At 49.7% G+C, this 11,259-nt stretch overlaps 2 protein-coding genes across 2 annotated transcripts; both read right to left on the reverse strand.

Annotated features, from left to right (window-relative positions):
• Positions 1 to 540: 540 nt before the first annotated feature.
• Positions 541 to 4,627, reverse strand: LOC308610785 (spermatogenesis-associated protein 31D1-like; the record flags this gene model as incomplete). The annotated part of the gene is given in 3 exon segments (XM_081259794.1): positions 541 to 2,466; positions 2,470 to 4,188; positions 4,619 to 4,627. Coding segments are annotated over 3 exon segments (3,654 nt in total).
• A 1,281-nt stretch (positions 4,628 to 5,908) lies between these two features.
• LOC308610786 (spermatogenesis-associated protein 31D1-like) lies at positions 5,909 to 9,995 on the reverse strand (the record flags this gene model as incomplete). The annotated part of the gene is given in 3 exon segments (XM_081259795.1): positions 5,909 to 7,834; positions 7,838 to 9,556; positions 9,987 to 9,995. Coding segments are annotated over 3 exon segments (3,654 nt in total).
• Positions 9,996 to 11,259: the final 1,264 nt, after the last annotated feature.

Here is an 11,259-nt window from a genome sequence, read left to right on the forward strand (position 1 = left end):
TGATGCACATGCAGCTCCTTTGGTTTGTCTTTGCTGCTCCAAAAGGGAGGGCACACTGCCGAGTCATGCTTATCAGCAATTGACTCTGACATTTTCCACAAAAGACCTATCTCCCCTACTTCTCTAAAGGATATAAAACATTCAGTGACGGGGGAGATGTGGGCTGCTATACATGTTCATTAAGGCTAAGCTAAGTGGCAGAAGACAAAGCCCACCTCCTCAAATTTCATCAGGGAGGAAATGGGCTTTCGGGCAGGGCGGGGCGGGGGTGGGGTGGCGGGGGTGGAAGGGGCACAATATCTATTTCTCAGCAAGAACTCCAGAGGACTGGTCACCTTTTAGCCAAAGCCAAAGGAAGCAATCAGTAAGAGCTGAACTATCTCCTTCCTTTCCCTTACACATAAGCCCTGAGTTACCCAAAACCCATGCCCCCAACACAGTACACAGTACACAGAAAAGATACACTATTATTAGATAAATATTTATTGGGGAGAATCAATAATCTCTACAAGGAAGGAGTTATTTCTGGATGGGAAGTCTTCATCCCTGGAAATTCTGGGGCAGTGTTTTCTGTCTAGACAGTAGAGACAGATGTCTGAACACAGGGCCTTCAGCAGTGCTGAGCGCAGTGGTGGGTGCCTGGCCAGCTTGACGCCTGCGGGTGGGGCTTGGATGGGGCACAGGCTCCCTGTGGGACACTGGTGGGGGATGTTTGTGACACAGTCGCTGGTCCTTGAATGCCACAACTTTCTGGGAGTGTCTCTTCTTATCTCTGATCTGTCTTGTACTACTTGGAGGATAACTGTGGCCAGCAAAGATAGCTTCTTGATGGCAGGACTTGATATTTGTCAGTTTACAGGAGGGAGCCCTGTGGTTGAAAGGATGCCCCTGGACAGGCTCTGTCCAGACCTGCACTTGCGCCTTTTGCTGAGTTTTCCTAAACTGCACTGGGGAAGGAAGGGGCTCTTGAGAGTAGGTGACATCCATTGCATACTGACACCCCGGTTTCTCATCTAGGAACTTCCTGATGCCTGTCGCGATTTTCTGAGCTTCAGTTGTCCCAGTCAAGGCAGCTCTACTTTTAACTAGGCCTCTGTTCTGCACAGTTGATATGGGGCTGCCCTTTTCCTGGGCATCTTCTTGCCTTTTGTATTTTATCCCAGAAAAAAGCCATTGCAAGAAGTGCTTCATTCTTTTTCTGATATGGCCTTCAGGAAGAGGCTGTCCCTTCTGTGATAGCATCTGGGAAGACTTGCTCGCAAGTGTCTTCGCTAGTACCATCTCCTGAGTAGGGAAACGCTTCCTCCTAAGTTGGGATGTCCCGAACCCTTTATCCCCTCGATCAAGCTCTTCTGCCTTGGGCTCCAGAGGGCTCACTCTCTTTGCAGTTGGTGGGAAATTCTTATCCTGGCACCTCCTTAAGGCATGCTTAGGGACCCAAGGTTCCTGCTGCTGCTCCATCCTGATTCCTCTGTCCTCCAAATGGACATGCAGCACCTGGGAAGCTCCCATGTCCCCACCTGAGACACCCTGGGCATGAGTCAGTGAGGCCTCGTTAGTCAAGTTATCTGAAGCAAGGGATGCGTCAGTGGGTTGGCCTTGAGCCTGGCTATGCTCCCTGTTCTCCAGTTTAAAGTTCAACTCACTGAACAGTTGTTCTTTAAGGTCTAATGATTTAGGATCTTGGGGAACTGGTAATTTGGGTGGGGGGCTTCCAGTGGTCACGGTAGTTTCTACTTTATTCTCATTCACATTTATCATTTGGGAGCTCCCTGGCTTGCTAGTTGCCAACATGTCACTAGTTTTTAATTGAAGAGTGTCAAGCTCCTCAGCCGTGAATACCTCCCTAGACCATCTGGGCATTGAAACAGGTTCTGACTTCTCCACCTTTTTGCCCTGTTGCATTTCTCCTTTATCACTGGAACTCACACTCTTACGCTTTGGCTCATATCTGGCCCCAGCTTGCTTTGCAAGCAGCTTTTGGGGATCTCTGTTGTCTAGTTGAGTCTGTCTATGACCTGCTTTCCCTGTGATGCAGAGGGAGACAGGCAGACGAGTCTGTCTGGCATCCTTAATTCTCTGAACACCCTCTGCCAGCCCACGGTTGACATCAGAGCGTGGTTGTCTCAGGACCCTCTGTCCTCCTTTGCCCACAGGTGAGGTGGCAGGGAGAGAACGATCCAGGTCAGGGGCTGAATTTGTTGTTCCCACTTTGTCTCCATGGAGAGATGCAGAGCTTCCTCTCAAGGACTTGAAGCTCCCAGATTTGGAGTCTGCCTCAGAAATCACATTGGTTGAGGAGGGCAAGTTGGCATGAGACAAGGACTGGCATGAGGCATCTTTCAATTTAAAGATCTGGATGGATTCAAGGACCTTGCGGGGAAGGGCCCACAACATCCTCATAGGAAACCTTTTAATATGGGCTTCCAGCATCTGTTGTGGACTGGAATCAACAAAAGTCAGGTCCTAGAAGGTATTCAGGGGGTAGGCCTCACCCACTGATGAGGGCAAACTTCTCTGTTTTGTTTGGGTGTGGGATTTCACAGAAAGAAGCAATGTTTGCTTGATAGCATGCCATGAATTACGCACAGTCTCAGGGAGCCGACCCTCATGTATGTCCTCCAACTTCTTGCTCAAATGTACTTTTAGGACATTTTCAAGTTGTCTCCGACTTAGACTCTTTGCTGACACCCTTGAATTTTTCTCTGAGAGACTCACCATCTGACTGTTTAGGTCTTTCTCAGAGTCATACCCCAGATCCTTACCTGAAGAGCTCTTTGGGTCATTCAACAGGTGATCTTTTGGGCCATTCTCTAGGCTGTGTCCCAGATGTTTCCCCACATCTTCCTCTAGCTGGAACATTTCTGAGCTCCTCTCATGGAAGCTTCCAGTTTGGCTCAATCCAACATTTACATTTTTGCTGCTCTGACCCTTAAACACAGAGGTCAGTGAGACTCCATTATTGCTCTCCGACTCAGATGCCTCTGAAAAACCATTTGGAGGCAATCTCAGTGACACAGACTCGTAGATTCTGTGGGGCAGGCCCCACTCGTGCTGGATGAACCTCTTTCGAAGGTGATGCTCTAGTTTCTTCCGAAGTTCATCACTGAGAGGAAACTCCCCAGGAAGGACGGAGATTGAAACGTGGGCCTGGGGGGCCCAGTGGCGAGGAGTGTTAGGAGCTGATGGACAAAAGTCTTCCCGAGATCTTTGGACCACAGAGGGTAAACCCCACAAATTTTCCTGTTGTTTCTGCAAAATGTTCCATTCCAGCTGTTGAATTTCAGATGAGGAGGGAGACTCTGACTCCTCCTGAGGTCTGTGGAGACTTACTCCACAGATCCTAATCTGGGGTAGAAGATCAGATGGTATGCCTGGGAGTGGGGATTGAGGGTCGGCCTGGGACTGGACCTGAGTGAGAGGTAGGGGCTGAGATTGAGGCAGGGTTTGAGGCAAGGGTTCAGGCTGAATCTCAGGCAAGGACAGAGGCAGGGGATCGGGAAGCACTGGTGATTCTTGGCCTGTGGAGGCATTCGAGTTTCCATTGAAAATAAAGACTGAGGAACTGTCAGCCAAGACATGAACAGCAGAGGGCAAGGACTCGCTGTGCAGAGACGGGAGACCCCAGAAGAACTGGATAGGTTTTTGCTGTAAATGGTCCTCCAGGGTCTTAGGATATGGGGGCTGCTGATGCACATGCAGCTCCTTTGGTTTGTCTTTGCTGCTCCAAAAGGGAGGGCACACTGCCGAGTCATGCTTATCAGCAATTGACTCTGACATTTTCCATGAAGAATTTAGTTGGTAGTCTGGCCTAAGTTGTTCTGGAAAAGAATCTTTTCTCTTTTCCTTTTCCTTCCACATCAGGAAATCGCTCCTCTTTTGGATTTGTGTCTCCGGGAGTGTCGGGACATCAGGACTGAGAAATGAGAGGTTCCGAAGTTCATCACAGAGAGGAAACTCCCCAGGAAGGACGGAGATTGAAACATGGGCCTGGGGGGCCCAGTGGCGAGGAGTGTTAGGAGCTGATGGACAAAAGTCTTCTCGAGATCTTTGGACCACAGAGGGTAAACCCCACAAATTTTCCTGTTGTTTCTGCAAAATGTTCCATTCCAGCTGTTGAATTTCAGATGAGGAGAGAGACTCTGACTCCTCCTGAGGTCTGTGGAGACTTACTCCACAGATCCTATTCTGGGGTAGAGGATCAGATGGTATGCCTGGGAGTGGGGATTGAGGGTCGGCCTGGGACTGGACCTGAGTGAGAGGTAGGGGCTGAGATTGAGGCAGGGTTTGAGGCAAGGGTTCAGGCTGAATCTCAGGCAAGGACAGAGGCAGGGGATCGGGAAGCACTGGTGATTCTTGGCCTGTGGAGACATTCGAGTTTCCATTGAAAATAAAGACTGAGGAACTGTCAGCCAAGACATGAACAGCAGAGGGCAAGGACTCGCTGTGCAGAGACGGGAGACCCCAGAAGAACTGGATAGGTTTTTGCTGTAAATGGTCCTCCAGGGTCTTAGGATATGGGGGCTGCTGATGCACATGCAGCTCCTTTGGTTTGTCTTTGCTGCTCCAAAAGGGAGGGCACACTGCCGAGTCATGCTTATCAGCAATTGACTCTGACATTTTCCATGAAGAATTTAGTTGGTAGTCTGGCCTAAGTTGTTCTGGAAAAGAATCTTTTCTCTTTTCCTTTTCCTTCCACATCAGGAAATCGCTCCTCTTTTGGATTTGTGTCTCCGGGAGTGTCGGGACATCAGGACTGAGAAATGAGAGGTTCCGAAGTTCATCACAGAGAGGAAACTCCCCAGGAAGGACGGAGATTGAAACATGGGCCTGGGGGGCCCAGTGGCGAGGAGTGTTAGGAGCTGATGGACAAAAGTCTTCTCGAGATCTTTGGACCACAGAGGGTAAACCCCACAAATTTTCCTGTTGTTTCTGCAAAATGTTCCATTCCAGCTGTTGAATTTCAGATGAGGAGAGAGACTCTGACTCCTCCTGAGGTCTGTGGAGACTTACTCCACAGATCCTAATATGCGGTAGAGGATCAGATGGTATGCCTGGGAGTGGGGATTGAGGGTCGGCCTGGGACTGGACCTGAGTGAGAGGTAGGGGCTGAGATTGAGGCAGGGTTTGAGGCAAGGGTTCAGGCTGAATCTCAGGCAAGGACAGAGGCAGGGGATCGGGAAGCACTGGTGATTCTTGGCCTGTGGAGGCATTCGAGTTTCCATTGAAAATAAAGACTGAGGAACTGTCAGCCAAGACATGAACAGCAGAGGGCAAGGACTCGCTGTGCAGAGACGGGAGACCCCAGAAGAACTGGATAGGTTTTTGCTGTAAATGGTCCTCCAGGGTCTTAGGATATGGGGGCTGCTGATGCACATGCAGCTCCTTTGGTTTGTCTTTGCTGCTCCAAAAGGGAGGGCACACTGCCGAGTCATGCTTATCAGCAATTGACTCTGACATTTTCCACAAAAGACCTATCTCCCCTACTTCTCTAAAGGATATAAAACATTCAGTGACGGGGGAGATGTGGGCTGCTATACATGTTCATTAAGGCTAAGCTAAGTGGCAGAAGACAAAGCCCACCTCCTCAAATTTCATCAGGGAGGAAATGGGCTTTCGGGCAGGGCGGGGCGGGGGTGGGGTGGCGGGGGTGGAAGGGGCACAATATCTATTTCTCAGCAAGAACTCCAGAGGACTGGTCACCTTTTAGCCAAAGCCAAAGGAAGCAATCAGTAAGAGCTGAACTATCTCCTTCCTTTCCCTTACACATAAGCCCTGAGTTACCCAAAACCCATGCCCCCAACACAGTACACAGTACACAGAAAAGATACACTATTATTAGATAAATATTTATTGGGGAGAATCAATAATCTCTACAAGGAAGGAGTTATTTCTGGATGGGAAGTCTTCATCCCTGGAAATTCTGGGGCAGTGTTTTCTGTCTAGACAGTAGAGACAGATGTCTGAACACAGGGCCTTCAGCAGTGCTGAGCGCAGTGGTGGGTGCCTGGCCAGCTTGACGCCTGCGGGTGGGGCTTGGATGGGGCACAGGCTCCCTGTGGGACACTGGTGGGGGATGTTTGTGACACAGTCGCTGGTCCTTGAATGCCACAACTTTCTGGGAGTGTCTCTTCTTATCTCTGATCTGTCTTGTACTACTTGGAGGATAACTGTGGCCAGCAAAGATAGCTTCTTGATGGCAGGACTTGATATTTGTCAGTTTACAGGAGGGAGCCCTGTGGTTGAAAGGATGCCCCTGGACAGGCTCTGTCCAGACCTGCACTTGCGCCTTTTGCTGAGTTTTCCTAAACTGCACTGGGGAAGGAAGGGGCTCTTGAGAGTAGGTGACATCCATTGCATACTGACACCCCGGTTTCTCATCTAGGAACTTCCTGATGCCTGTCGCGATTTTCTGAGCTTCAGTTGTCCCAGTCAAGGCAGCTCTACTTTTAACTAGGCCTCTGTTCTGCACAGTTGATATGGGGCTGCCCTTTTCCTGGGCATCTTCTTGCCTTTTGTATTTTATCCCAGAAAAAAGCCATTGCAAGAAGTGCTTCATTCTTTTTCTGATATGGCCTTCAGGAAGAGGCTGTCCCTTCTGTGATAGGATCTGGGAAGACTTGCTCGCAAGTGTCTTCGCTAGTACCATCTCCTGAGTAGGGAAACGCTTCCTCCTAAGTTGGGATGTCCCGAACCCTTTATCCCCTCGATCAAGCTCTTCTGCCTTGGGCTCCAGAGGGCTCACTCTCTTTGCAGTTGGTGGGAAATTCTTATCCTGGCACCTCCTTAAGGCATGCTTAGGGACCCAAGGTTCCTGCTGCTGCTCCATCCTGATTCCTCTGTCCTCCAAATGGACATGCAGCACCTGGGAAGCTCCCATGTCCCCACCTGAGACACCCTGGGCATGAGTCAGTGAGGCCTCGTTAGTCAAGTTATCTGAAGCAAGGGATGCGTCAGTGGGTTGGCCTTGAGCCTGGCTATGCTCCCTGTTCTCCAGTTTAAAGTTCAACTCACTGAACAGTTGTTCTTTAAGGTCTAATGATTTAGGATCTTGGGGAACTGGTAATTTGGGTGGGGGGCTTCCAGTGGTCACGGTAGTTTCTACTTTATTCTCATTCACATTTATCATTTGGGAGCTCCCTGGCTTGCTAGTTGCCAACATGTCACTAGTTTTTAATTGAAGAGTGTCAAGCTCCTCAGCCGTGAATACCTCCCTAGACCATCTGGGCATTGAAACAGGTTCTGACTTCTCCACCTTTTTGCCCTGCTGCATTTCTCCTTTATCACTGGAACTCACACTCTTACGCTTTGGCTCATATCTGGCCCCAGCTTGCTTTGCAAGCAGCTTTTGGGGATCTCTGTTGTCTAGTTGAGTCTGTCTATGACCTGCTTTCCCTGTGATGCAGAGGGAGACAGGCAGACGAGTCTGTCTGGCATCCTTAATTCTCTGAACACCCTCTGCCAGCCCACGGTTGACATCAGAGCGTGGTTGTCTCAGGACCCTCTGTCCTCCTTTGCCCACAGGTGAGGTGGCAGGGAGAGAACGATCCAGGTCAGGGGCTGAATTTGTTGTTCCCACTTTGTCTCCATGGAGAGATGCAGAGCTTCCTCTCAAGGACTTGAAGCTCCCAGATTTGGAGTCTGCCTCAGAAATCACATTGGTTGAGGAGGGCAAGTTGGCATGAGACAAGGACTGGCATGAGGCATCTTTCAATTTAAAGATCTGGATGGATTCAAGGACCTTGCGGGGAAGGGCCCACAACATCCTCATAGGAAACCTTTTAATATGGGCTTCCAGCATCTGTTGTGGACTGGAATCAACAAAAGTCAGGTCCTAGAAGGTATTCAGGGGGTAGGCCTCACCCACTGATGAGGGCAAACTTCTCTGTTTTGTTTGGGTGTGGGATTTCACAGAAAGAAGCAATGTTTGCTTGATAGCATGCCATGAATTACGCACAGTCTCAGGGAGCCGACCCTCATGTATGTCCTCCAACTTCTTGCTCAAATGTACTTTTAGGACATTTTCAAGTTGTCTCCGACTTAGACTCTTTGCTGACACCCTTGAATTTTTCTCTGAGAGACTCACCATCTGACTGTTTAGGTCTTTCTCAGAGTCATACCCCAGATCCTTACCTGAAGAGCTCTTTGGGTCATTCAACAGGTGATCTTTTGGGCCATTCTCTAGGCTGTGTCCCAGATGTTTCCCCACATCTTCCTCTAGCTGGAACATTTCTGAGCTCCTCTCATGGAAGCTTCCAGTTTGGCTCAATCCAACATTTACATTTTTGCTGCTCTGACCCTTAAACACAGAGGTCAGTGAGACTCCATTATTGCTCTCCGACTCAGATGCCTCTGAAAAACCATTTGGAGGCAATCTCAGTGACACAGACTCGTAGATTCTGTGGGGCAGGCCCCACTCGTGCTGGATGAACCTCTTTCGAAGGTGATGCTCTAGTTTCTTCCGAAGTTCATCACTGAGAGGAAACTCCCCAGGAAGGACGGAGATTGAAACGTGGGCCTGGGGGGCCCAGTGGCGAGGAGTGTTAGGAGCTGATGGACAAAAGTCTTCCCGAGATCTTTGGACCACAGAGGGTAAACCCCACAAATTTTCCTGTTGTTTCTGCAAAATGTTCCATTCCAGCTGTTGAATTTCAGATGAGGAGGGAGACTCTGACTCCTCCTGAGGTCTGTGGAGACTTACTCCACAGATCCTAATCTGGGGTAGAAGATCAGATGGTATGCCTGGGAGTGGGGATTGAGGGTCGGCCTGGGACTGGACCTGAGTGAGAGGTAGGGGCTGAGATTGAGGCAGGGTTTGAGGCAAGGGTTCAGGCTGAATCTCAGGCAAGGACAGAGGCAGGGGATCGGGAAGCACTGGTGATTCTTGGCCTGTGGAGGCATTCGAGTTTCCATTGAAAATAAAGACTGAGGAACTGTCAGCCAAGACATGAACAGCAGAGGGCAAGGACTCGCTGTGCAGAGACGGGAGACCCCAGAAGAACTGGATAGGTTTTTGCTGTAAATGGTCCTCCAGGGTCTTAGGATATGGGGGCTGCTGATGCACATGCAGCTCCTTTGGTTTGTCTTTGCTGCTCCAAAAGGGAGGGCACACTGCCGAGTCATGCTTATCAGCAATTGACTCTGACATTTTCCATGAAGAATTTAGTTGGTAGTCTGGCCTAAGTTGTTCTGGAAAAGAATCTTTTCTCTTTTCCTTTTCCTTCCACATCAGGAAATCGCTCCTCTTTTGGATTTGTGTCTCCGGGAGTGTCGGGACATCAGGACTGAGAAATGAGAGGTTCCGAAGTTCATCACAGAGAGGAAACTCCCCAGGAAGGACGGAGATTGAAACATGGGCCTGGGGGGCCCAGTGGCGAGGAGTGTTAGGAGCTGATGGACAAAAGTCTTCTCGAGATCTTTGGACCACAGAGGGTAAACCCCACAAATTTTCCTGTTGTTTCTGCAAAATGTTCCATTCCAGCTGTTGAATTTCAGATGAGGAGAGAGACTCTGACTCCTCCTGAGGTCTGTGGAGACTTACTCCACAGATCCTATTCTGGGGTAGAGGATCAGATGGTATGCCTGGGAGTGGGGATTGAGGGTCGGCCTGGGACTGGACCTGAGTGAGAGGTAGGGGCTGAGATTGAGGCAGGGTTTGAGGCAAGGGTTCAGGCTGAATCTCAGGCAAGGACAGAGGCAGGGGATCGGGAAGCACTGGTGATTCTTGGCCTGTGGAGACATTCGAGTTTCCATTGAAAATAAAGACTGAGGAACTGTCAGCCAAGACATGAACAGCAGAGGGCAAGGACTCGCTGTGCAGAGACGGGAGACCCCAGAAGAACTGGATAGGTTTTTGCTGTAAATGGTCCTCCAGGGTCTTAGGATATGGGGGCTGCTGATGCACATGCAGCTCCTTTGGTTTGTCTTTGCTGCTCCAAAAGGGAGGGCACACTGCCGAGTCATGCTTATCAGCAATTGACTCTGACATTTTCCATGAAGAATTTAGTTGGTAGTCTGGCCTAAGTTGTTCTGGAAAAGAATCTTTTCTCTTTTCCTTTTCCTTCCACATCAGGAAATCGCTCCTCTTTTGGATTTGTGTCTCCGGGAGTGTCGGGACATCAGGACTGAGAAATGAGAGGTTCCGAAGTTCATCACAGAGAGGAAACTCCCCAGGAAGGACGGAGATTGAAACATGGGCCTGGGGGGCCCAGTGGCGAGGAGTGTTAGGAGCTGATGGACAAAAGTCTTCTCGAGATCTTTGGACCACAGAGGGTAAACCCCACAAATTTTCCTGTTGTTTCTGCAAAATGTTCCATTCCAGCTGTTGAATTTCAGATGAGGAGAGAGACTCTGACTCCTCCTGAGGTCTGTGGAGACTTACTCCACAGATCCTAATATGCGGTAGAGGATCAGATGGTATGCCTGGGAGTGGGGATTGAGGGTCGGCCTGGGACTGGACCTGAGTGAGAGGTAGGGGCTGAGATTGAGGCAGGGTTTGAGGCAAGGGTTCAGGCTGAATCTCAGGCAAGGACAGAGGCAGGGGATCGGGAAGCACTGGTGATTCTTGGCCTGTGGAGGCATTCGAGTTTCCATTGAAAATAAAGACTGAGGAACTGTCAGCCAAGACATGAACAGCAGAGGGCAAGGACTCGCTGTGCAGAGACGGGAGACCCCAGAAGAACTGGATAGGTTTTTGCTGTAAATGGTCCTCCAGGGTCTTAGGATATGGGGGCTGCTGATGCACATGCAGCTCCTTTGGTTTGTCTTTGCTGCTCCAAAAGGGAGGGCACACTGCCGAGTCATGCTTATCAGCAATTGACTCTGACATTTTCCACAAAAGACCTATCTCCCCTACTTCTCTAAAGGATATAAAACATTCAGTGACGGGGGAGATGTGGGCTGCTATACATGTTCATTAAGGCTAAGCTAAGTGGCAGAAGACAAAGCCCACCTCCTCAAATTTCATCAGGGAGGAAATGGGCTTTCGGGCAGGGCGGGGCGGGGGTGGGGTGGCGGGGGTGGAAGGGGCACAATATCTATTTCTCAGCAAGAACTCCAGAGGACTGGTCACCTTTTAGCCAAAGCCAAAGGAAGCAATCAGTAAGAGCTGAACTATCTCCTTCCTTTCCCTTACACATAAGCCCTGAGTTACCCAAAACCCATGCCCCCAACACAGTACACAGTACACAGAAAAGATACACTATTATTAGATAAATATTTATTGGGGAGAATCAATAATCTCTACAAGGAAGGAGTTAT

This window comes from Mesoplodon bidens (assembly GCF_964165515.1).
Source record: "Mesoplodon bidens genome assembly, contig: HAP1_SCAFFOLD_929, whole genome shotgun sequence".
Classification (NCBI taxonomy): Eukaryota; Metazoa; Chordata; class Mammalia; order Artiodactyla; family Ziphiidae; genus Mesoplodon; species Mesoplodon bidens.